This window comes from Petaurus breviceps, unplaced genomic scaffold (assembly GCF_028583685.1).
Source record: "Petaurus breviceps papuanus isolate PSGF00001 unplaced genomic scaffold, PetGlider_PUasm1.0 126, whole genome shotgun sequence".
Lineage (NCBI taxonomy): Eukaryota > Metazoa > Chordata > Mammalia > Diprotodontia > Petauridae > Petaurus > Petaurus breviceps.
Window position 1 is genome coordinate 15,194,041 of NW_027185655.1, and position 27,107 is coordinate 15,221,147.

General features: G+C 36.2%; 1 protein-coding gene across 14 annotated transcripts in view; it reads left to right on the plus strand.

The window, feature by feature from the left end:
• PTPN13 (protein tyrosine phosphatase non-receptor type 13) overlaps positions 1-27,107 on the plus strand; it is a 204,622-nt gene that overhangs the window by 53,790 nt on the left and 123,725 nt on the right. For 13 of the 14 annotated variants that reach the window (XM_069093304.1, XM_069093268.1, XM_069093278.1 and 10 more), the window contains exons 5-7: positions 713-898; positions 5,828-5,921; positions 19,709-20,287. In XM_069093304.1, coding sequence (XP_068949405.1) covers positions 713-898; positions 5,828-5,921; positions 19,709-20,287 — 859 coding nt within the window. The remainder of the gene's footprint in view (positions 1-712; positions 899-5,827; positions 5,922-19,708; positions 20,288-27,107) is intronic. The other variant, XM_069093313.1, reaches the window with a different exon arrangement.

A 27,107-nucleotide genomic window follows, 5' to 3' on the forward strand; every position in this document is an offset into this window, starting at 1 on the left:
TTCTTTCTTTCTTTCTTTCTTTCTTTCTTTCTTTCTTTCTTTCTTTTCTCCACAGTTGTATTCTGTTACATTCATAAGCCCAGTTGATGGCAGTTCCTTTACTTTCTGGGTTCTTTGCCACACATAGAGCTACTATAAATGTTTTTATACATAGAGGATCTTTTCTTCTTTCTTTGATCTCCTTGGGAGTATAGTCCTATTAATGGCCTTGCTGGGTATGCATGGTTTAGTAACTTTTTGGGCATAGATCCAAATTGCCCTCCAGAATGACTAGACTAGATTCACAGCTCCACCAATTAGTACATTAATTCCCTGTTTTCCCACAGCTCCTCCAGTATTTGTCATTTTCCTTTTTTGTCAAGTTTGACAATGGGATAGGTGTGAAGTGTAACTTTAGATTTGCCTTTTAATTTACATTAGTACCTCAGCTGCTAAATTGGGGGGGGGGGTGAGGATAAGTATTTTAGGTATATTAAGCATGCAGGCTACTAACCTATTAACCAGAAGACAAATCTTACTAAACCACAACCTCTTCTTCCATCTCCATTACCCTGGTATTTATTATAGAGGGTTTTTTGTTAGCATTTTTTTTAGATTACCTATGTGATGATTTCATTGAAGTGTGTCTCAAGTTTATACAGTATGATGAAAATGATTATTATGTTAACTATAAAGGTGAATTTAACATGACTTTTTCCTCCTTCGTACGCAGCCTATCAAGCTCGGAGACCATCTGAACAGCATATTGCTTGGCATGTGTGAAGATGTTATTTATGCTCGTGTTTCTATACGGACTGTCCTGGATGCTTGCAGTGCCCACATTAGAAATAGCAACTGTGCGCCTTCTTTCTCCTATGTAAAACAGTTGGTAAAGCTGGTTCTCGGAAGCCTTTCTGGGGTAAGCCACTGCTCTAATCCATGAGAAAATTAAATTTAAATTGTTTGCGTTTATACATAACTATTTTTACTTTTGCAAGTTTTATTGATGCATTCTTTTTTAAAAGAAAGTCACCATAATTTTCCAATATTTCTGTCTTTTCCATCTTGCCTTTGAACTTTTCCTTAAAACAAAGAAAACCAGTTGAGCAAAATCTATGGGCATTTGTTTGAGATCAGATGCAATACTGTGTACCTGTAGTTCCCTCTACCCACTACTAAAGTTAGGGAAAACTCTTTTTCACTTATCTGCACCAAGATCGGTCATGGCATTCAACCTGAATTCAGCTGCCATATTGCTTTGCTTTTGTAGGGATTGTGAATGCTTTAATTTTGGTTCTGCTTTCAGTCTGCATCAGTTTCATACAGGTCTTCTATGTTTGTCTGAATTCCTTTCATCATATCTTATGGCTCAGAAGTAATCATTTATATTCATACACTAAAGTTTATTTATCCATTCCCTGATTCATTGCTTTAAGTGTCTTGCTATTACAAAAATTACTTCTTCTTATGTGTTGGATACATGGGACCATTCTTTTTATGTTTGGCCTCCATGAGGTCCTTTGACTTCCTTGGTCACTAGATCAAAAAAAAAAATAAACTGCCTCATGATTTTTCATAATCCCAACTAATTTAAATAATTATTCAGTTTAATCATTTTAAGAATTTGAATTTTGGCAATTAAAGTGATTTTTTTTTGTTCAGTTCACTGGTTTCCTTTAGGAAATATTATGCATAAACTGTGTTAGGTTCTGAGGACACAAAGATAAAGTCATTATAGACCCAGCCCTCAAGGAGCTAACAATAAGGTAGGGATCAGGGGCAAAAGGAGAGATAAGGTATACATACAAAGGTATTCACAGTGTCCATACCTATATTGGCAAATAGACATAGCTTATAAAAAATAGAAACAGATGATATAAGAATTTAATATTTTAATAGGATTTAACTGTCCTTACAATTGCTTTTTATAATTCAGTAATCAGTATCAGAGATTGGCAAACTACTCCCAAAGGTCAAATTCAGCCTCTATTTGACCTGCAAATTGTCTGGTTATTTACATTTTAAAATTTCTATTTATTTAAAACATTTTAAAATGCAAGAGCCAAACTTGGCTTTTAGGTCAAATATGACACCCAAGCCAGAGTTTGTTTACCCCTAGTCTATAATAAAAGAGATACCAGGATATAGTAAATTTTCTTAATCAAACAATGCAGGTAGCGTTTTATTTTGGAAAATGTCATAGGATCAAAGACTGTTAGAACTAAGACTTTAGAGATCATTTAATCCAGCTCCTTTAATCTATAGGTTATTGGGAGGCAGAGGTAGAACGTAAATCCTGCCCTAACCCATGATGCCTTAATATCATTTGATGGAAAAACAAAAGATACCAGTATTTTTTTACATGTTACTTTCATTTCTAAATATATCCATTCTGTCCCTTTTATCATGGAGCCATCCATTTTAAAAATAAAAAGCAGCCTTCCTTCTTTTTTGCATTGCATTCCTGTAGACATAACAAATAGTATAATTGTGAGAAGCGATCCTTTCTCTATAGCTGTTCCTAGAAATATTCATTCCTGATGCTGGGTAATTCAGAGAGATTTAAACAACAGGGAAGAGTGAAGAGAAAGAGAATTTCTTTTCAATTTTGGCTAAATAAGCTCCGTTCCCTTTTCTTGGAGGGCTCTTGAGCATCTCTGGTAGCAGATTTATAGTGGGCCCTGATGTCGCCAACTACCAAATGATTTTGATTGTTCAGAAATTTTAATTGACGGCATGTAAAAAGTACTTAAAATTTTTGCTCCTCACCTTGGCTCTAATTAAAGTTGGAATAATAGTTTCATTTCACTGAATAGGTGTGAAAAGAATAGACATGGTGCTTATGGAATACTTTGAGGTCCTTGGTAGAAAGGCAATTAATTAGAAGCTTGCTATTATTAGTACATAATGGAATCATTGCTATCTTGGCCCTCAGAAGCTCTGTTGATTCATTTTAATCACCTTACCTTTGTGGATTGACAATGAAATCAGTTATAACGTCCCTGTTTGACTCATTTAAGTAATGATATTCTCTTAGGAGCAGTTCCAGTTGTCTTATTTTAGGAAAAGAGGGAACAGAATTGAGGTCATAAAGACAGGCAAGGCAATTTAAGGACTATGATAAGAAAGGTTCCTAATTTGGCTGATTACTGTTTTCTGGTGTGGACTCTAATATGATCTAAGAAGCATGAGGAGATTAAAAATCAGCTTTATGCGAAAATGTATTTAGAGGTCATTTTCTGTTATTTATTTTATGGATCAGCCCTTTTGCTGGTGGTCTTCTTCTACTACTGTCTTCAATAGGAATGTATGAAGTTTGTAGAATTTTAATGTGAATTTGGATATTCCTGGGGGTGGCTAGGTGCCGCAGTAAGTAAAGCACCAGCCCCAGAGTCAGGAGGACCCAAGTTCGGTTCTGGCCTCAGATACCTAACACCCACACAAAAAAACCAGCAGTGTAACCTTGGGCAACTTACTTAACCCCAATTGCCCTCCAAAAGGCAAAAAAAAAAAAAGAATTTGGATATTCTTAAGAGAATGTTTTTATACGGAAGGAGTAAAATTGATTATTAGAATTAGATTGATATATTTTGATTATTCACTGTCCTAATTATGTCAGTCAGTTATTGTTTAAGCACTTCATATTAAATTCACTATTAAATTCTGGGGACACAAAGAAAAAGCAAAAACATTCCCTGCCTATGTTCTACTGGGGAAAACAAAATGTACATAAATTGGTACATACAAGATAGTGTGGGAAGAAGGTGTTAGAGGAAAAAAAAGAGTTGAGAATGTAAATGAGATGAAAGAACTGGAAGGAAAAAATGAAAACTAGTTTGGAAGAAAAAGAATTGTACCAAACCTTGCCCAGTGAGGCAGAAACTAGGCATAGAACACCACCTCATACCATATATACCCAAATAAGCTCTCAGTGGATACATGACTTAGACATAAAGGGTGATATCATCAACAAATTAGAGGAGCAAGGAAGAAATTGCTAGTCAGGTCTGTTATTAGTGGAAGAGTTAATGACCGGTCAAGGGATAAAGAGGATTACAGAAGATAATATGATCAATTTTGATTACATATAACTTGGAGGAAATAAAGTCAATGCAGTTAAAATCAGAAGAGAAGCAGGTAAATAGGAAAAATAATTGTAGCAAGTTTATCTGCTAAAGGTGTCACTTTTAAGATATATAAATGGAACTAATTCAAACTTATAAGAATAAGAGCCATCCTTCCTTTGACAAAATGTTACCCACTGATAAGAAGAATGATCATGAACAGTCACATGCTGACTTTATCTATTCCTGCCAAAAAACATTCTGATTATCAGGAGTAATTATAAATGTGAGTTATGACTACATGGGATTAGATGGAGTAAGTTAGATCGAAAAATGGTCATGAATAAGCTATTTTCAGAGGAAGAAAACCAAGCTATCGGTTGTCATACAAAAAAAGTACTCTAAATCACTAAAATCAGAGAAATTAAAATAAAAATAACTCTGTGGTTCCACTTCATCACACCCATAAGATTGGTAAAGTTGACAGAAAAGAAAATACTAGCCGTGTGACCTTGGGCAAGTCACTTAACTGCAATTGCCCACCAAAAAGCAAAAAAATATATATAGCAAATGCCACAGACACTGTGGGAAAGAAGATATACTAATGTATTGTTAGTGGAGCTGTCAACAGATCCTGCCACTGTGGCAAGCAGTTTGGAACTAAACTTCTAAGACTATTAAGCTGCACATAATCTTTGACCCAGAGATACTGTTGCTAGGTCTGTACCCCAAACAGAACAAGGAAAAAGGGAAAGGACTCTTGTATTAAAACAGCAGCTCTTTTTGTTATAGCAAACAATTAGAAATTAAGGGAATGCCCATCAATGGAGGAATGGCTAAACAAGTTGTGTTATATGATTGTGATATATTGTGTTATAAGAAATGATGAATGTGTTGGTTTTAGAGAAACCCGGGAAGACTTGTATGAACTGATGCAAAATGAAGTGAGCAGAACCAGAAAAATTTACACAGTAACAGCAACATTGTAATAAGACTTGTTGATCAGTAGATCATCATAGTGACCCAACATGATTCCATAGGATGAAACATGCTATCAGCCTACAGATAGAAAGTAGATATGTTCAGAGTGCAGATTGAAACCTATTTTCTGCTCTTTCTGTCTTTCTCTTGCCATTTTCTTTGACATGGCTAGTGTGGTAATTTGCTTTTCATGACTAGATATACTTGTAATGTCAGTGAGAGGGAGAGTGGGGAGTGAGAGAATTTAAAACTAAAAATAAAAACAAATTAAATAAAAATCAACTGATTTCTCTCCCCTCCCCTCCCATCAAGACTTGGTTAAAATACCACTTTCTATAAGATTTTCCTGATCTTCCTTAAGGCTAATGCCTTCCATCTGATGATTATTGCTAAATAATTCAGACTGTATACCTTGGTTGAATGTAATTATTTGGATATCGTCTCCCCCATTAGACTGGGAACTCATTGAGGGCAGAGACTGTTTCTATCCCTGGTATGATGCCCGGCACACAGTAGGCACTTAATAAATGCTTACTGATTTGATTTCATTAACTTATGTGCACGTTACTTTTTGACATCTGCATTTCATTTTCATTTTCTGAAGGTGAATGGGCCAGACCTGAGATGTTCATGTCTAACCAGAGCAAAGTGAATTCAAGGCAGGAAGGAGGTTCTGGTTCCTTTGTGGATGTTATAGAAAAACTCCTAAGTGACTTACTATTGTTGCTGTGCTATTAAAAGGAGAGATGCAGGCTTGGATGAGAGGAGTCCTTGCCAGTGCTGACTTCTGATTATTTATACAGATGGATCAACCTCCATGTAACAATGAGCAGAAACTACGTCCTGATAGAAGCCAAGCCCTTCGGGACCGATTGAGAGGAAAAGGACTACCCACTGGTAAGAAAAATGATCATGAACAGTCACATGCTGACTTTATCTATTCCTGCCAAAAAAAAACATTCTGATAGGGGCAGCTAGGTGGCACAGTGAGTAAAGCGCCAGCCCCAGAGTCAGAAGGATCCAAGTTCGGTTCCGGCCTCAGACACTTAACACCCACACACACACAAAAACTACAACCTTGGACAAGTTACTTAACCCCAATTGCCCTCCAAAAGGCAAAAAAAAAAAAAAGAGTTCCAAAAAACATTCTGATTATCAGGAGTAATTATAAATGTGAGTTATGACTACCTGAGATTAGATGGAGTAAGTTTGATAAAAAAAAAAAATGGAAGAAATCAGTTAGCTAGGTGCAGGATTCTGGGTCTTCCCATACAAATCAGTAAATCAGTCCTTTAATATTATTCACATGACTTGATCAATAATGTTCATACATTGGAATTTCTCAGAGTAAATAATTTTCATTTTAACCCTCATTATTATTGCACTAGCAACATTCATTTATTTTGTAATGGTTTTCCAATTGTGTTAAAAATATTAAAAGTTAAATAAGAAAAATGATAGAAAATATCATTGATTCCTCGAATGATGCTGAAATTTAATCTAGAAGACAAATGTTAATTTATGACTCAATGACCTGAAGAGCTCTTTTTCTTCATTTCAATTGTTTCATACCTCTTACTTTTTATGGTATAAGAAAAATGATACTTCTCATCTATATGTCAGTATATTTTCATGAGGTGAATCTGTAAATTCTTGCTTCTTTATTTACTCTTTTGGGGACAATCCCAGACTGTGATTTCATCAGTGTAGAGGACTCCCAATGAAGAAATTCCCTCTTAGAATGTAAATTAATACATGGTCTACAAACTGCAGTCTTAGAGAATTGCATGGGCCACCGAAAACTTAAATGACTTCCCCAGGATCACACAGCCACCCACCTCACAGGCAGGACTTGAAACTAGGTCTCCCTAACTCTGAGGTCACTTCTTTGTCCACTCTGCCGTGCTGCTTCTATGGTTTCTACTCAGAGGTGAGAAGAGCAAAGGCATTTAAAATAGTAAAAAGTTGGGACTGAGATCCCACTCCACTCCTGATGATCAGAACCACACAGCTGCTGCTTGCTTCTAATTTATTCCTTCCTCAGTGCATATCCCAGAGTCCAAGACGCCCCCCTCACCCTCAAACATGACTGCAAGGCACAGGTATCCCCCTCCTACCCACCCTCCAGTGATGCCTTGGTCTATGCCTTGGAGTGGCTACTGGTGTCAAACTACCAGTTAGCAACTGTTACTGTACTCTCCACAAGGGCAAGTCCCTCTCTGCTGTATCTGGGACTCTCCATTATCTCAATTTCTAAATATATTCCTTTTCCTCCACCCCCTTTCCTATCCAGTGCACCACTAAACACTGAAAAAGAAAGAAAGAAGCATTGTTGAACTCACTTTTGGCAATTGAGAATTAGTGTTATTCCTAGAAAGAAACAAAAAAAGAATTTCCAACACTTATACAACATATGTATGAATTGTGAAGTACAAAGTTATTCAAAATCAATAATCGATGCATTTCAGCCTTTCAAAAAAATTCCACCTCTGCTTTTCTTAGTCTCTTCTCACATTGTATTGTATCATCTGTATTTAAGCGTTCCTCAAATCAGCACACTGAGGGCAGGTGTCATTTTTCTTTTTTGTCTTTATAGTCCCAGCACTCCTTATAGTGTCTCAAATACAGCAGTCAACTTAAATAAATGTTTGTTGAATTGAATTGTACTGGTATTGTTTTAGCAAACTTAAAAAACCGAAAGTGCTGAAAGTATATTAAAGATATAATTTAATTGTTTTTTTGATGATTCAGATGACGTTTTGGGATTGTGAATGTCTCATGGTCACAATTAGCAGCATCAGTTTTTGTTGGACAACATTGCAGGTGTAAATTTTGGAGAAGAGTGGTCTGAATCTTTCTTTTTATTAAATAAATAAGCATTTATTTATTATACCACATTTTTTATTATATATCATATAATATTATATACTATACTATACACAAATATAAATTATATATTGTAACATACTCTGGAAGCTGCTTTAAGATGAATAACATTTCCAGGTTTTGTAGCTTGTTTGTCATTTATCTCATTTTCACATTTAGATGACATGCAAGATTTCTTTTTGCTTTTTTTTTTTTTAGAGGGGGAAGGTAGGGCAATTGGGATTAAGTGACTTGCCCAAGGTCACACGGCTAGTAAGTATTAAGTGTCTGAGGCCAGAATTGAACTCATGTCCTCCTGACTCCAGGGCAGGTGCTCTATTTACTAGCTAGCCACCTGAGTTTTTTTTTTTTTAATGTTTATTTGAGCCTTCTAGATTTTAGGTAAATTCAAGCTTATTATTTCAGTTGTTGATATAATTGTTAGTATCTATAAAACTGTATACTTTTTAACTTAACTATATGAAATTCTACAACTTATTCAATCTATTGTTGAAGGTAAAATTGTAAGCAAATTAGAAAAGAGAAAAAATTGTTCTATTTTAACTAAATATTCAAAATCTTAACATAAGTAATGTTCTGTTACCTCATTGTAATGGAATGTGACCCTAGTTTCCATAAAACTTCTCCAGTAGAACACACACTGTGTTTGAGAATTCTCTCAAACTGGAAAAGCTCTGAAGCTTTTGAAGTCTGGTCCTAATATTAGACTTTGTCTGTTACTGAGAACCAGTTCAGCAGAAGTAGAGAGACGTTATCACCAAGTTGGGCCCTGGGAGGTAAATTCTTTGTGGAAGTTGATGATCCTAAAATAAAATAAAATTTAAAATGACCCTCATTCTACATGGCCAGCAAACATAGAATATATTGAAAATTAATGCAGAGATCGATGTTAAATGGAAGGCCTAATGAGAAGTAGAAATCCATGACAAATATTTGCTATATAATGATTCGTTGGCATGGAGGAGTGAGCTATTTACAAATCAACTTTCAGTTCTGAGTGGATAAACTTTAAAAAGTTCTTTTTTCTTGTTTGGTTTTTGTTGATCCTTTCCACGGCTAAGCCACGAACCTCAAGCTTCTCATGTAACTTTCCTACTGCTGATAAAAATGGCCTGTGGTAAGTAGGGAGATGTCAGCCCTTTCTGGCCCAGTTAAAAGTTGTAGCTTATTCCACAATCATGTGGCTTGGAGAGGGTCTCTTCTGAGACTATTGGCACAAGATGAAGGTGGGATGCCCTTTGGTGAGAACGTCTTAGTTAAGCTACATTGTAAAAATTATAAATAGTATTTTGAAGTGGGATTTTTTTTAATGACATGCGGAGGTGTAGCACTCATGTAGAAAGGGTAAATGGAACAGAGGGATAACAAAATGGGAGTGTTGTTGGCTAAAGACTGTTTCTTTGGAGTCTTATTATTTCAGTTTAGTGAAGCTTCATTTCGATTCCCAGTCCTGAAGTTAGCATAAGCTAAGTGGGTGCCTAGGATCAAGGGTTTTTATGTTGTTGAGCAGTTTTACACAGAGCATTTCAAAGGATTGTTTTCACTATTTTTAGCTTGTGACTTTTTACACAGTGCTCTCTATAAGGAAAGCTTTTATAGTTCATTTTTAAGTTTTTAATTTATTGGATTTCTGAAAACAGGGCCATGACCTCTCATTCTTTCATGACATGTTCAGCCCCATATCCTTTGCAAGGCTGCCTCCATTGTTCTGGCCACAGCGATTTTGCTGATTATTTATATGGGCAATACGGAAATTTACTTCACAAGATTTTACTTCATCTCATTATTTTCTCTTAGGAGATTTTTTTAAACTCCCCTTTGATGGTTACAGTTAAAATAAAATGTTTAAGGGAATAGAAAAAAAGGAGAATGTCTTGCCTCTGGCCGAAAGAACAGAAAGAGCTTCACATTTGTCATCAGATTCATGCTTTGTGGTGAGCCTGGTACATCAGTAAAATGCCAAAGCGGAATTCTGCTGATGAGTGACCCAGTCTTCTGTCTGTTAGAGAACAACCTTATTCCCTTTTGAAAGGTTTCAAAGCTGTTTAAGTAACAAAAAGCAGCTTCTCTTATTGAAACTCTGTAAGAAAACTCCAGTGCTACCCATATATATGCCCATACCTTTGCCTGGCATCAGGCTAATGTTCCTAACTGTCCCTCATCCCACATAACACATAGTTGCCAGGTACATCTGCGACATCTCACATTCATCCCCTTCTTTACATTTATAGCCACCACCTTTATTGCTTCTGTTAAAACCTAAAATCTCTTTGATTTTCCTGCCTCATATATCTCCTCTTCAGCCCTTTCTCCGCATAGCTCCTGGGGGGATTTAGTTAAGCCCAGGTCTAACCATCATGTCACTCTTTTCCATACCATTGGTTCCCTTTTGCCTCTAGGATACCATATAAACTACTGGGTTTTGATTTTAAAGCTTGTTGCAACCTGACCCCAGTCTTGCCTTTCAGGCCTCATTATTCATCACTTCTTTTCCTGTACTCTATGATTCAGTCACATTGGCCCTCTTGCTATGCCTCATGCCTGCAAGGCACTCCCTCCATACCTCTATTCTCATGTACCTGATCCACTCCCACCCTTATATTTCCTCCTAGAAACAGCTCAAGGACCACCTTTTAAATAAAGTTTTTCCTCTTCCTCCAACCTCCAAGGCCCTCTCTCCCAAAACTATCTTCAATTTTTTCTCTATATGTTTATCCATGTATATGTTCTCTCTCCTGATAGAATATAAGCTCTCTGAAGGCAGGACCTTTTGCATGTCTTTTTTGTATCCCCAATATCTAGCACAATGTCCAAAACATAATAGAACGTTTCATAAATGTATATACTAATAGGATATAAATCACATACTGAGTATACTTAGTGATTTTAGCCCTATTTTATACATTTCTGCATATAATTATTATTTATCTATATTTACAAAGCCCTACATGTAGAAAGCATTGGAAATGTCACATTTTGTTTTCATTGAATTCAGCATTTCTATAGATCTCTTATCCTATCTAAGTGTGAAATTTCTCATGATAGTACAGATCAGCCACCTCTCTCCATGTTACTCTTCTGTATTACTCTTTTTCTCCTTAAATCCTTGAGATGAAACCTACCCAGCTTTCAAGGTGCCTTTCTTTGGCTCCTCTAACATGATTTGGGTACTATTTATTGGTTATCTTTTCCTTTCACTATTTGACCATCTCTCCTCCTTCTATGATTAGTAGAATAGTGATATCCCTTTATGCTATCTGTCCTGCCAAATTCTTGCTTGTTGACACAGTGCAACCTTCTCACACCCACCTGGGCATTTCTATTGCTTTTTGGATGACCTCAAACTTTGAATTCTATATTGCATGACTCAAGCCAAGAAGAGAATTGATGTTAAAAAAAAAAGAAAGAAAGAAAGAAAAATGTACCTTTGTTTGAGGGAGAAGATGAGGTCATTAAGAATACTACATTTTCCCACAGGTTCTCTTCTTTTCAGTTCTGGGTCTCCCTTATTTTCCATGTAATGTTGAAAAAATATATATACTGATGGACCAGGTCTATGAGTTGTTCTTCCAGTGTTCTTTCACAGTAGGATATTAGTTATTCTTCATACAGTTGGTTTTACATCTGTGGACATTTAGGTTGTTGAGTGATTGTGAATCATACCTTGTTGAAGAAAGCCCTCAAGGCTATGTATTGTGCTATCAAGTCAGGTTTTTTTTCCATAGTTAACAAGCAAGAAGCCCTGTGGGATTTTGAATTTACTGTGCTTTTCAAATAGTTGTGTGACTGTAAAGATGTAATCTTGTTGAATGTCATTTTTAAAGCCTACTTAATCCTTTCTCAAAGGCTTATCCAGTATCCTCTCAATATTTGTGTAGATTATCCCCAGAAAAATTTTTGTAGAGATGGGAAAATAGACCTAGGTTTTTTAATTAATTTTTTTTAAAATAATATCTATACCTTCTCATCTTCTGTGGTAGATAGTGACATAAAAGCTGCCACTGTTTTCATGGAAGTTTTTTAGTAAATACTTATCATTAATGATGCAATACAGGGTGACCAAATATCCCATAAGATTATGTTTTTTGTTGCCCCAAAACATGATGAAACCACTTACTTCCTGTATATACCTCTCCCAGAAGAAACCACGAACCATGTTAAATTAAGCTCCTACATCCTTTTTGTCTTGGTATCATTTATAGCAATAATACCAAGATTACTGTAATTTGGTTTCTTCGGTATTATTTCCTTTCTTTTTTCATTTATTAAAGTATTAACAGCTTGGTACTAACAACTAAGGTAATGTTTATAGATAAGATAAACTCTTATTCTTAGTGTCTTCTGCCAGTACTCTGAAAATTTCACTTCATAAAATGAAGAAGGTTGCATTGGGCTAAAGGCTTTTGTATTCCTTTTTCTTTGTTTGATGGATTATCTTGGCAAAAAAAAAAAATCATCATCAAATATCTGTAATCAACCTTGCCTACACTGTTTGAATTACTCATTGTAATAGCAAGGTATGGTAAGTTTCAAATACCCCTTTCCCCCAGGTCATAGATTCTCTTAACTCTTTCTGTAGAAAGATACCTTTCAGGAATCTGCTCTTTCTGACTGTAAGACTAATTTCATGGAGCATAGAATAAATAGAAAAAGAATATGGTTAATGAAGAGAGTAGAATAGTGAAGAGACAGAGAAAATCCTTTTTGGAAAGGGTGCAAAAGCGAAATTTTAAAAACTAATGAATCAAACTAGCTTAAAAAACGAATGAACTGGAATCTACTTGACTGAAAAGGAAAAAAAAAAGAGGGGAAGAATTACATAACCAGATAAAAATTTAAGAAAAAAAAGATCTAATAAGAAAAATCATGAGGGTAAAGGGATAAAAAAATGAGAGAAAGTTATCAGGAATAAGGGGAAGAGAATAGGGCCACCTTAAAAGGAATAAGGCAAAGTAACTGAAGGAGCATAATATTCTGTTTACAGGAGAAGAGGGAAAGATAGAGAAAATATAAACCTAATGCTTGTAACTTTAAATGTGAATAAATTGAATAATCCAATAAAACAAAAAATATTGCAATCATGGTATCTGATAAAGCAAATAAACTACTCAAAATTATGCAGGGATAAACAAATAAACTATATTATGCTGTAATGAACCATAGATGACAAACCAATGTCAGACTCAAGAAATTCATCAAGTCCAAATTTATATCAGGGTTGCAAGGATTATTCAACATTAAGAAAACAATATAATTAATAATTTTGAAACCCCAAACATCTAAAATCACATGATCATCTCAATAGATAGAGAAAAGGCCTTTGACAAATACAATACTCCTTTATACTAAAAACCTTACAAGGTGAAGGCATAGAGATACCTTTTTTAAAATCATAAAAAGCAGCCCTCTAAAAACCAAAAGCAATCATTCATATGCAATGAGGATAGACTAGAATCTTTTCTAATAAATATGGGAGTGAAGTAAGTGAACTGCTCTCCCCCTACTATGTGCTACAGTTTTGAAAATGCTAATAACAGCAATAAGACAGAAAGAAACTAAAGGCATATAAATAGGCAGAGACAAAACTATACATCCCCGTTTGCTTATTATATGATAGTTTACTTGGGAGCTTCTAAGTAATCTACAAGGATACTGGTTGAGACAATAACTTCAGCAAAGTTGTAGATTGTAAAATAAAGCCTCAAAAATCAACATTTCTGTGTAATAATAATAATAAAACACAGGAAGCAATAATAGAAAGGGAAATCCCATTCAAAATAACTACAATATGATTATAACTTTTTGGGATCAGCCCACCAAAGCACACAAAACACTTGTCTCAATTGAGTTATAAAGTGCCTCTTAAAAAAATCAAGAACAGCTTAAAAAGTAAAGGAGTATTCAGTACTCATGGCTAGGCCATACCTATATAATAAAAATGATGATGCTACCTAAGTTAATTTATACTTTTTCTTTTAAAGCAATCAGGATTAAGTAACTTGCTCAAGGTTACATGGCCAGTTATTTTTGGGTGTGGTGCTAACTATGTGAGCCCAGATTTGATTCCCAGGTCATCCTGACCCTGGAGCCGAGGCTCTTACTCACTGAGCCACCTGGCTGCCCCTGTTAATTTATACTTTTAATGCCATAGCAATCAAATTGCCAAGGTAATACATTACAGAATTTGATAAAATAATAAAATTCATTTGGAAAAACAAAATATCAAGGGAAACAATGAAAAGAAGTAGGGATGAAAGGAGAATAGACTTCCAGACCTCAGACTATTATAAAACAGTAGTTATCAAAACCATTTGGTATTTAGTTGTGAGAAAAAGGAGAGAGAGGGAGAGAGAGAATCAGAAACAATAGAATTCAAACCATTGTTTGATGAAGTGGAAAACAAATTCCCTAGGAAAAAACTTAGTTGATAGAAACTCCCAGGAGTACTGGAAAGCTTGGCATCAGCAAGCAGGCTTAAACCAGTAAGTTATGCCACATTCCATAATACATTCTAAATGGATATATGATCTTAATTACAAAGAGTATACTATAAAATATATTAGAGAAAGACATCATATATTTCTTACAGCTATGGGTAGCATATGTATTCTTAACCAAAAAAGCATTAGGGTCATTTAGAAAAGTTAAAATAGATTGCCTTTCATTTCAGTGCAACCAAAAAGTTTCTGAATAGATAAAATTAATGCACCTAATATAAGAAGGGAAATGGTCAAATGGGAAAAATCTATGTATCAAAATTCTCTAATAAAGATTTTTTATCCAAGATATATAAAATACTAATATGTATATATGAGACTAATTAATATGTATGTATGAGACTAATTAGTCATTCCCCAAAATATAAGTTGTCAAAGGAAATGAACAAGCAGTTCTCAAAAGAAGGTCAAAGGATTAACAATTACTAATCATGAGAGAGATACAAATCAAAACAACCCTGAAACTTCACCCTACGCCACTCAGATTGGCAAAAATAACCTGCCAAATCGCAAATGGTCAGTATTTGATGGCTTGTGGAATGATTGACATACTAATACATTGTTAGTGAAGCTGTGAAATGGTATAACCGTTTTGGAACACAGTTTAGAATTATTTAAATAAAGTAGCTAAAATGTCCCTTTCCTTTGAAATGGAGACTCCATGACTGGGCCATCAGTAACTCCAAGAAAGCCATCATTCAAAAGAAAGTCCCCATATATTCCAACTATAGCAGCACTTTTTGTGATAGCTAAGAATTAGAAACAAAATAGATGCCCATCAAGTGAGGAGTGGTTAAACAAATTGGGGTAAATGCACATAGTGGAATATTACTATGCTGTAAGAAATGACGTGTGTGATGAATAGAGAGGCATGAGGAGAGTGGTATAATTGCAGAGTAAAGTAAGCCAAGAAAACACTATTCACTGTATTTATATAACAATGTAAATGGAAAGAACAACTTAACACAAAAAAATAAAAAGTAAATGTAAGGAAATTATAAAGGTCTAGTGGGCCTGAGATGAAGAGATATGAGAAGATACCTCTATCTACCCCTTTATGGAGGTGGAAGGTCTGTAGGTATTGCACTTTGTATTTTATTTTTTGGACTTTTTCAATGTATTGATCAGTTGTGCTGATTATTTTTTTCTTCTCTAAAAATACTTTTGTTATATTGGATGATTCTCTGGTGGGCGCAGGTGTTGGGATAATTATGGTGATGTAAGAAACAAAATATTAATAAAAATTATGTTAAGTGTTTTTATAGACTTACATGAACTAATGCTGAGTGAAGTGAAGAAAACTAGAATAATCTATATTGTTGCACCAGTATTATAAAAACGAACAATTATGAGTACTTTTATAAACTGATGAAGAACGAAACGAACAGAACCAAGAGAACAAATGTTTTATTAACAGCAACAATGTAAAAAGAAATCATTTTGAAGGCTATGAATACTATGGTCAATAAAATGATCATTCATGATTCTGGAGGACTAATGATAAACTATGCTACCCATGAAAGAGAATTGATGAACTGAGGGTACATAATCACACACACACACACACACACACACAGAATTATTTGTGTGTGTGTGTGTGTGTACGTAACCACTGAGTATTTGTTTTTCCTGACTATGCATACTTGTTACCAGAAGATTATTTTTCTTTTCTTTCCCAATGGGGTAGAAGGTGAGAGAGAAAGAAAATAAATTCCTGTAATTTTTCTTTAATAGAAGGGGATGTTACAGATGTGAAATGGTTACTCTGTTATTAGTTTTCCTTAGCTGATTTATTTTGTGGCAAGAGACTTCTCAAAATGAGCAAGCAATCTGTAAATGATTTAATGTAAAACAAAAATCAGTTAAACTTTTTTTTTAAAAAACAATGAAATGAGTGAGTAGAATTAGGAAAACAGTATTTTAAAGATAGTTTTGAAAGAACTAGTGATCAACACAATTCCAGAGGACTCATTATGGAACATGTTGCCCACATCCTGAACATGGGTAATGGACTCAGAGTGAAACTTGAGATTTTTTTTTCACAGCCTATGGAGGAATTTGTTTTACTTGACTGTGCATTTTTTTTTTTTACCAGGGATTTTGTATTTCTCTCTCAATTGAGGTCAAGGAAAGAGGTGGGAGAGATAGCTGATTTTTGTTGCTTAAATAAAATTAAATTAAAAATAAAAGGAGGATAGTGTCAGGTTAAAGAACATTTCATTGTCCAGTTTGTATGAAACCTGAAAATGCATTAAGGGAAATAGACTGAAGAAAATAGTCTGGAAAAGTACTTTGTAGTTATTTTTGTTGGTTGGTCAATGAATCTGAATGAAATCTAGAAAACTAAAATTTTATGTCATAGTAATACATTTTGTGCACCTAAAAAAGTACCCACTTCCCATACCTCAAATGTTATTTTGAGGTATCTCAGCAATAATTACTTCGAGATGATTTAACATTTGGGAGAGTGGACAGAGACGAGCCAAAAGTAAACTCCACTCCAATTTAGAACTTCGTTTCTATTACTTTTAGGTGTTAGAATGGTTTTTCTATCATGGCTTCTTACAGGCAACGCTGTCAAATGTCTTCCTACATTTTCATTTCTCTGACTTCTCTCATCCTATGGCTGCTTGGGGTGAGTCAAGTTAATAATAAATAATAAATGTATTAGTCATTTGCTGTGTGCCAGGCACTGTGCTACATAGTGGGCATAGAAAGAAAGACAAAGACCTTCAAGGAGTTCTTGTATTAACGTGGAAAACAAAATACTAACAATGATGTCCATGTGAGCTAGGTACAGCATACATACATTGAAGAGTTGATTACTCATGGGATTATATCCAAGAGAGACAAACTCCCCAGATGTTGGATAGTTACATTTGGCTATGGATCCTGAGGCAAGCACTCCTTTAACCCCCAGTTGATTCCATTTATATGCTAGTTATTACTTTTGAAACTACAATCACCTGGTGTTTTTTTGTCCTTCATTCTCAAAGAGGACCATGACATCAGGAAGGAGATGCCGTGAGTTGCAAGTGAATTGCATTTAAATGACATCAGGAAGGAGATGCCGTGAGTTGCAAGTGAATTGCATTTAAGTGATGGAGGGCTGTGCAAAGGCACCAGCCTCACTTTCTCCTCTGGAGCCATCTCAAGATATGAATCAATGATTGGAGATGGCCCCCAGGATCACCTAAGTTCTCTAAGGACACCAGAACTATAATAACACAGAACTTCAGTTTCCATTTCTGTGGGATTACAAGGTCCTTGAGACTCTTTGGCTACCATCTTTGTTTCCAGTTACCCACACTTTTCTTACGTTGGAGTTTGTCTCATACTTTTGTGAGTTGTCTTGTCCACCTCTGTTCCTTAGAAGGTGAGTTCCTATAGCAGCGTCATGAGACAGTGCTAAAAGCTACCTTGGAGTCTTCCTCTTTAGGATAAGTTGAGGTCCATGTTGGTGTTTAAGATCTGGGATTCACATCCTGGTCCTCTGACTTTAAATAGTAATAATAGTACACAGTTGTATAGCTTTTTAAGGTTTGCAAAGTATCTTCCTTATAATTTTGTCAAGTAGGGAGTACAAGTATTGTGCAGGTAAGGAGAGAAAGACAGAGAGAGTAGGTGGCTTTCCCAGGTTCATTTGACCAACAAAGGTTGGACTTGAACTCTGGTCCTTTAGTTCCAAGATTGTACTGTTTCTGCTGTATTCTTTATAGTTTTCTGCATGCAGGGAGCTCTCTATCACCAGTGTATCTTCCTTCTTACCTTTTTCCTCAAATTGATTATATGCTTACATTTTTCCCTCCTTTTCCTTTTTTGAAAAATAATAGCTCAGCTAATTCCATTTCAATCCCATATTCTTCTTTCTTTCTTTTTTACATACATAGGGCAGAAATAGGGGAAAACCAAGTAGTTCCTACCAAAGGTAGAAATTTCCAAATAGGAAATTGAGGCTTGCTCTCAGGAAAGATTTCTTTTAAATTCGAGCTAACCAAATGTGAAATGGGCCACATTTGGATATAGTCAGTTTTCACTCACTAGAGATCTCCAAGAAAGGCCGAATGATCATATTTTTCATGTAAGTCATGAAGGGGAGTCTGGCTTATGTGGGGTTTGGACTGGGCAGCCTCTTTGAGTTCCCTTCCAATTTTAATTCTCTAATTTAGTGTTATGTTAGAAACCAGGTTACCACTTGTTGGGTAGTTATTGTTTGGGTAATTTTCTTCTCAGCTCTGATTTGCACTAGATGGTGCTTCCCTCTCCCCCCCCCCCCCCCCCTTTTTAACCTTTCTCTTTTTTTCCCCCTTTTTTTGTTTAGTGACCCCAGGAAAATTTATCTCTTTTACTCATCTTTCCATCTTTTACATTTGTGATACTTCCCTGCCCTAATCATGGTTCACAACAATGCTAACAATATGCCTGCATTTTATTTAATCTAATATATTTAGAGGTGAAATTTGACCCAATGAAGAGTCGATTCTGTGCCCAGGAACATCACAGATTTCCATAGATGTTCCTTCCTCCTCTAATTGGATGTATTTTTCCTTTAAACAAGTGCATTTCCATATATTTTTAACATTATGTTAATCTCATTCTTTTCTCCATTTGGTTTAATTTTTAGTATTGCAGAAGCATTTCTAGCATATTTCATTGCACATATACTACTTTGAGTTACTTTATAGACTTTTGTGTGATAACCCGGAAACTAAAAATTAGAACATATTTCTTTGGAGAAAAAAAATTGTCAGTTTCAGTAATAAGAACCAGGACCATGTGTTTGTGTACTTTAGACAGGTTTGAAAATTACACTCCCAGTATTAGTTTCTAGAGCCCTTTGCTATTCACTATAACATGTATCTTACCACAAAGTAAATCATAGAGAGTAAAATTTTGTGCATCAATAAATCAGAATTTTGTGCATTTATAAAAAGCAGGAATTTTTAAAACAACATTTATTTGACTTCTAGACTAAATTAGGGCTACTTAAAGGTAATGAACATTTGATTTGTATCTAGAAGGTAGCAGAAAGCAAGACCTACATAATCTAATGTTCAGTCAATTCCTAGGAAATAGACATTACAATAGATTGGATAGTAGCAGAAATATTTCTGTCATCAAAATAAATGAGGTAATGCATATATTTTCATTTTCAAATGCTCTAGGGTAACATTTCTTTGGTAATTTATTTGGATTCCACCTCTCAAAAATAATAAGAAAAATATCTTGTCACTTACAATTTTAATGCTTGTTAAGAGTCTGAAAAAATGTTGCATACATGATAGATTCTTATCATTGCAGGAACAAGCCCTACTTCTGATGTACTAGCCGTACCCAAGGCTGGGTTCTCTCAGCAGAGTGTTCTTAACAAAGGGCTTAGTAAGTCTATGGGATTTCTCTCCATCAGAGACACACCAGATGAGGAAGATTATTTCAAGGATCTTTCCTCAGATTACAACCCTGGGTATGAAGATTCAGAAGGTCCCTGTTCCCTTTATCACTGTAAAGCTAATGGCACAGAAAGAAAAGGTAACCTCGGCCCCAATGTGCTTCATAAGCAGAAGGTTTGGGCTTCATCCTTGGACTTGCTCTGCTCCTCTGACAACCCAGCCAGTGAAGACCTGCTCTGTGGAGAGACAGCAAGACTTCGTCATTGTTTCCCTGAGGTGATAAAAACACACGTTTCTACTGCTCCTAGAAAGAAGGAGGCGAGATACTCAGATGGAAGTCTAGCCTTGGATGTGTTTGGTCCTCAGAGACTGGTCCCAGTTCGCCATGTGCCAGACTTACCCACCTCCCCGGCAATATCGAGTGCCTTGGACAGGATACGAGGAAGGCAGAAGAGGCTTCAAGTGCTGAGGGAGGCCATGAACCTAGAAGGTTAGTAGGTGTGTGTGTGTGTGTGTGTGTGTGTGTGTGTGTGTGTGTGTGTTGGGAAGAGAATGGGAATGGAGTAATGATCCTTGACTGTCATGATGAAGCCATTTGACAAATAAAGCATTGGATGCTTGTGCCAACTTTGAAACCTTTCCAAATGTCATTTGCCCCTCAAGCTCCCATTCCCTTCTCTGCCAATTCATGTCCCCAGCTCAGTAAAACCTCATTATTTCCAGGCAGCCTTTCTATATGAACCTCCAGGTCTCGTGTTCCCCTCAGTATTGATTCTAGAATTTACATTATGTTCATTTACATTTGTACAAAAAGTTGTTCTTGTGTTTTCTCCTTTTGATATTTGTTCATCTCTACTCTGTTTTTATCACGAAATTGTAGAGGTCAGACGTCATGTCTTTCCTTTCTGTCCCCTTCTGATCCCCTTTGTAGTTTTCTGTACACTGTGAGAGTTCAGGAGGTATTGACTAGCTTACTAGAGTCAGAATTGTTGTTCTTCTCTTAGTGTGCTACTTTCTGAAAAACCTGTGTGCGCAGCAGAGATTCTCATTTCAGGAGAATGAAATTTGGGTATATGAGATGTACGTAGATTTACTCAGGTGGTGGCAGGATGTTTGGGAGCAAAGGGGCTGAATTGAGTCCAATTACTCAGTCATTCGTGGCTCATCTCTTTCTGGGGGAGGCAGTGTCAAGTAGCACAGAAAACACTGGACCCATGTTAGAAGGAACCTGGGTTTGAAAATCAAATTTTGGGGGTGGCCAGGAGGCTCAGCAAGTAAGAGCACTGGCTCCAGTGTCGAGATGACCTGGGGATTGAATCCGGGCTCAGATACTTAGCACCCACCCAGAAACACCTGGCCGTGTAACCTTGAGCAAGTTACTTAACCCCAATTGCTTTAAAAAAAAAAAGAAAATCAAAATTTTGACACTTCCTTTAGTGTCCATGGGCTGGTCACTTACTTTCACTGAATTTCCTCGTTTGTAAAATGAGAATAATAAATCTTGTTCTGACTGACTCATAAAGCTGAGAGGAAAGTGCTTTGTAAACTTTAAAATGCTGTAGGTGAGTGGCGCAGTGAATAGAGCACCAGCCATGGAGTCAGGAGGACCTGAGTTCAAATCTAGCCTCAGGCACTTAATACAAAAACTAGCTGTGTGACCTTGGGCAAGTGACTTAACCCCAACTGCCCTGCTTTCCCCCCTCCAAAAAGCAAATCACTATTCACCATACCAGGTTTTCTGCAGTTTTATTGCATTTTTAATAAAAATCAAAGTTTTGCAATGATTGGAGATTTTGTTGATTGGTTTGTTTGGTGTCTTCTGCCCTCTCCCCACTCAAATTTTTAAGTAACATGAGAGATTATTGTAGCTGGAGGGGTTTAAATGAATACTTCTTAATTTTTAACGATCTACATCCATAGGTAGCATCATACAGGTTCTTTTATGTTTTAAAGCCTTAAACCAAATTTAGATTTTCCTCTTTCATAATTAAAAGCATTCTGGATTTTCTTTCTTTATCACCGTCACTCTCCAGAAATTGCCCGCACCCCCACAGAATCCTCCATTTTAACAAAGAAGTACACAACAGGTAAACAAATGAAGGCAATGTGTTCTAGAGTGTCAAATGTTACAGAGAGGTCAAAGATTTTAGGACTGAGAAAAGATCATTAGATTTGATCATTGATAATTTTGGAAAGGGAAGTATCAGCTGAATGATGGAAGTTGGAAGCCAGGTTACAGAAGGTTTAGGAGAGTGAGAGAAGTGGTGACACTAATTGTAGATGGCATTCTCAAGAAATTTAACCCAAAAGTGGAAAAGAGAAAATATAGAATTATCAACTAGATATCTGGATAATTCAAGTCCCCCATCATTAATGTATCATCTCTCTCTTCCAGGCTTGTAATCTGTTTTCAGACTCTTGATCTATAGATTGTTTCCCCAGAACTATGGGTATTCCAAACATGTGTGTGTGTGTGTATACACACATATATGTGGGTATATATGCATGTGTATATATACGTATGTGTATACACACCCTGATTGTTAATAACTGCTTTATTTTCTGAAAAAAAGAAAAGATCTCATAAAAGTATGTGCTAATAAAGTGCATATCCAGTTTCAACGGACACCTGTGTCTCCTTTTTCTGTCCAGATGGTCTGTGGTACATTCCAATGATAAAAATCACTTGGGTTTATCTCTCTATTGGTCTTTACCCAAATACTTTCCACATAATGATTCATGGATTTCCTCTTACTAATTACATTCTTAATATGTTAGGATATGGAAGTAGGTTGCTGCCCCAACACTCTTTTACCCATCCTTTTTTTTTTTTAAATAAAAGGTGTACTGAACCAAAGCCATACTCTAGTCATGGGCCTTCCCTCCAAGTTTCAGTAGTGACTGTCCTGTCAGATTTGTCTTCTTGAACCTCTTGTTCACTTTTCTTATTCCCTTTTCTCTGTGCATTTTTGTGTAAATGTTAGAAGTCATAATTTTATAGCTTGCCCCTTTATTGACTTTTGTGAACTTCTGAGTGCCTTAACTACTATCCTTCTTCCTACTTTAGAATGACTTTCTATGATATCTGGGTTTGGTGGCCATACCTAGATAATTTTCTCCCTCTTCCATTCTTTTCATTTTAAATTTCATGAGCTCCCACCAGCAGAGTAGAGGAGGTAGATAATTTACTCAACACTTGAGTGAAGCAGAGTTGACCCCTAGCTAAGGTTTGGAGTGTGAATACTTAAAACTTCCTTTTCCATTCTACTCCATAACTATCCAGGCTTCATTGCACCCTGTATTGACACCATCTGTCTACTCCCATTCTCCCTTTACACGACCAACAATCTAGAAACTGAAATTCTATCCTTCCCCTACCATTCTGTGGGAGAAAATATGCTCAGCATTGGAAATGAAAGCATGAGGAAGAATTGACCCAGGTTAAGGTTTGGAGTTTAGGCCCTAGGACTCCACCAACCTCCATCAACCTTGACCATTGGGGATTTGGATTTATGGACCACAACTTAAAATGTAAGAATCTAGAGGTGAACTTAACAAAGTTGACAATAGTGTATTTGCTTGGGGTCTTGAAAATTCAACTCAATTGAACAAGTATTTTTTTAAGGGTCTCATATCTACCTAGAACTAAAACAAAACTGTCCCTGCCTTCTGGGAGGTGAAAAAAACATATACAATTAAAATTAAATACAAAATATACACAAAGCAATTCATTGAAGGAGGGCACAATTTTACTATTAAAGTCATTGTGTTAACAATAGAACAGGATTTCCACAGGGTTGGACAGAAAAGAAGTTAGAATGGGATAGGGACTGAGACAACCTTTTTGTCACCTCCTAAAGCTGACAGTTGTAAACTCCTTTCTATTCCTTTCTCAGTGAGAAACTTGTCTTGCCAGTTTTTATTTCTGCACTTTTCTTATTCACCTCCCCCTACCAGATTTGTTTTTCTCCTTCAGTCTTCCTTCTCCCCTGGCTCTTCTCAGCCCTTTTCCTCCTTTATACTGAACCTCTTTCCTCCTTCCATTTGATAGTTTTTTTTCTCCAATTCTCCCACATTTCACCTGTTGACATTCAATCTTGGGCTTTGTTCCAAAACATCTTCATGCTTCTGTTCTTCCTTTTGTTCAGTTATAGTCCTTATTCTCTAGCCCTTTCTGCCTCACATACTTCTTTAGAAGCCACCATCCTAATAAGGACAGATGGATTACATAGGGGAAGTAACCTACCTTATCTTCTTTGATGAGTTTTATCCATTAAAGATGGCATAACTTGGATATTTGAGGCATGTGTGTTTAATATTACAAGTGACTTGAGGGAAAACAAGGCAGGCTCTTGTAATAGATATAGTAAAATAGCATGGCATAGTTGCTAGAGGATTGTTCTTGGGATCAGGAAAACCTGGACCTTAGTGCTGCCTCTGAAATATACCAGCAGTTTGACCCATCCTTTCAGTGTCCCAGGCTGTTCTTAAGATTAAGTGACAGACAAGCTGACAGTCTACACATTGAAGCAAGTTCCCCACCTGATGATATCCCAAAATTCCCCATGTCTCTATGCCAAAAAAGGGGGGGGGGAAGAATTTATAATTAATTTTGAACTTAATAAACACAATATAAATGAGCATTTTCACATACAGAATAGAACAGAAAGAGGTTTGTACATGAAACTGAATCTCTATTATAAGTAGCTTAACTTTCTTTGGAAACATTTAATAAATCCAACATGTAACTTAAAAGCTAAACTACTTTCCAGGTTGATTTCTTTCTTGTCTTTCTCCTTTTTGTATTAAAAAAAAAAGGGCTTCAATGATCTTTTATTCTTTTTTTATGTTTTAACTGACAAGTTTATGCTTCTAGAAAATAATTTGCACAAAACTTCTATTAAAAAAAAATCAGGTCTATTTTTCTAGAATGTATTTTATGTCCAAATTAAGTATCCTTTAAAAAGTTGGCTTTGTAATGGAAATCCTACCACCTTAATTATTCCGCCACTGTTATAGGGGAATTTTCCCATTTATTCAAATCACATATATTTTGTAGTGTGTTTGAAGTTGGGGTTTGATATGAATCACATTTTTTAGGTACATAGTTGAGTAATGTATTCATTTTGTTCTGCCTTGCTCTCTGCCATAGTAAGTTTGTATTCATTCATATACTTTGTGCAAATAAAGGCTTGGATTGCTAAAGTAAAGATTTTAGCTAGGGTTCAAAATAAGGAAAGGTTACATAAAATTACTTCACTTGATTCTCATTTAAAGAAATTTTCATAGATGGTTTTTATGTGTGTTAAAATCAAGCAGATGAATGAATGTTTACATGGCGCATATTTCTTTGTTTTTATTTTAAATACTACTATATTAAAGCATCATGTGTTATTAAATAATATACTAGACAATTTCCACAACTGGCATCCTTGGTTCTTACGAGTTGCCATGAGTGTCCTGGGACTTGAAAGTCAAAACAGAACTCTAAAAAACATTCATTCCAACCTTCTCATTTTACTGACAAAGAAAGGCAGGAGAAACTGTGACTTACTTTACCGACTAACTTTCAGCCAGTGCTCATTCCCATACTTCGAACTGCTTCTAAATTTTGAAAATAAAACTACAGTGATGTGTCAGGACATGTAAAAGTATTTACTTCAGATAACTCATGTGATTTTTAAAAGGATTAGTCCTCTGAAAGACCAGTTTCTCAGTCATGTGGACCTGAATCGTTGGCATTCAGCAGAGAGATAGGCTTTAGGCATGGGGGAGTAGGCTTTAAATTTCTGTTTAGTTTCCTGTCCAGTCAGCTCGGGATTGTCCAGAGCTTAGTATGCCAGTGGGGATTCTCTCTCTCATCCCACTTTCTGCTGACTTTCGTTCACTTTTCATCACTTAGACAGAGTTTGAAGGAGATGAGGTTTAAGAAGAGAACACATTTTTAGTATCATACTGAATTTCAGAATTGAAAGGCATCTTAAAAGCCTTCTAAGCCCAACAAATGCCTGAGTGTGAATCTCATGAACAACATAACATCAGTAGGGAGCTCATGATTCTTAACTGCCCAGTTCCCCTCTGTCAGTCCAACATGTTTTATTTTACTTAGCTCTAATTGTTGGAAAGTTTTTTTTTTCCAAAATTTTCTTTTCTGTCCTTTTTTTGGGGGGGGGGGGAGTTTGCTTTTTGGAGGGCAGTTGGGGTTAACTGACTTGCCCAAGGTCACACAGCTAGTTTTTGTGTTAAGTGTCTAAGGTCACATTTGAACTCAGGTTCTCCTGACTCCAGGGCCAGTGTTCTATTCACTGCGCCACCAAGCCCCCCCCTACCTTTCTGTACTTCTTCCCTCCCCTTGTCCTTTCTGAATTCTGTTCTTTGGCCCCAAGGATAACAAATTTTGTGTGACAAACCTTCACCTATTTGAAGATAGGTATGGTATAATCTAAACATTTTGGAGATACCCTGTTTCCCAGAGCTAAGGCCCAGCAAGAATAGAAATGTGTATTGGGTTTTATAAGAAGCCTTTTTAGCATCTGTTAGCATAATTGCATAGTTTTTTACTATTTATATAATTAACATGATTATATTTAGTCTTCCTTATGTTGAACCAAGCCTGCATTCCTGGTATAAATCTGTCCTGGTCATAGTGTATGATTTTTCTAATGTTATTTTGTTAATATTTTATTATCCTTGCCTCTTCATTCTCTGCTACCTCACATCTCCAATTGCTAAGGCTTGTCATTTCTTTCTCCATAGTGTTTCTGCCATCCCTCCTACTTGCAAAGTTAGTGCTGGAGTCCTGGGCTACATCACCTCTCCCAGAGATTATTGCAAAAGCCTCTTGATTAGTCTCCTTGCCTCAGGGCTCTCCTATCTCCCGACTCCACACAGCTGCCAGAGGGATTTTCCTAAAGTACAATTATCACCCACTCTATAGCTTTCAGTGGCTACATTACATCAGAGATCACAGAACCAGAGGTTTAAAATGTATCATACTGGAAAGGAACTCCCTCTCCCCCCACCCCCCCCCCCCCCCCCCCCCGCCCCCCCAACATACCTCATTATTGCTCAAAGCCCTCAGCTGAAACCATTGCCTTTCCAAGCAGCCTCTTCTGCTCTGATTCTTAGGAAGTTTTTTATTTTCTTACTGATAATCAAACCAAAATCATCGTTTTTGCAAATTCCACTCATTCAGGCCTCTGGGACCATACCAAATGAGATAAATCCTTGCCAGATGCCAGCACTTTAAATTCCTGAAGGCAGCTATTCCATTCCCCTCCTGAATCTCTTTTCTCCAAGCTAAACACCCT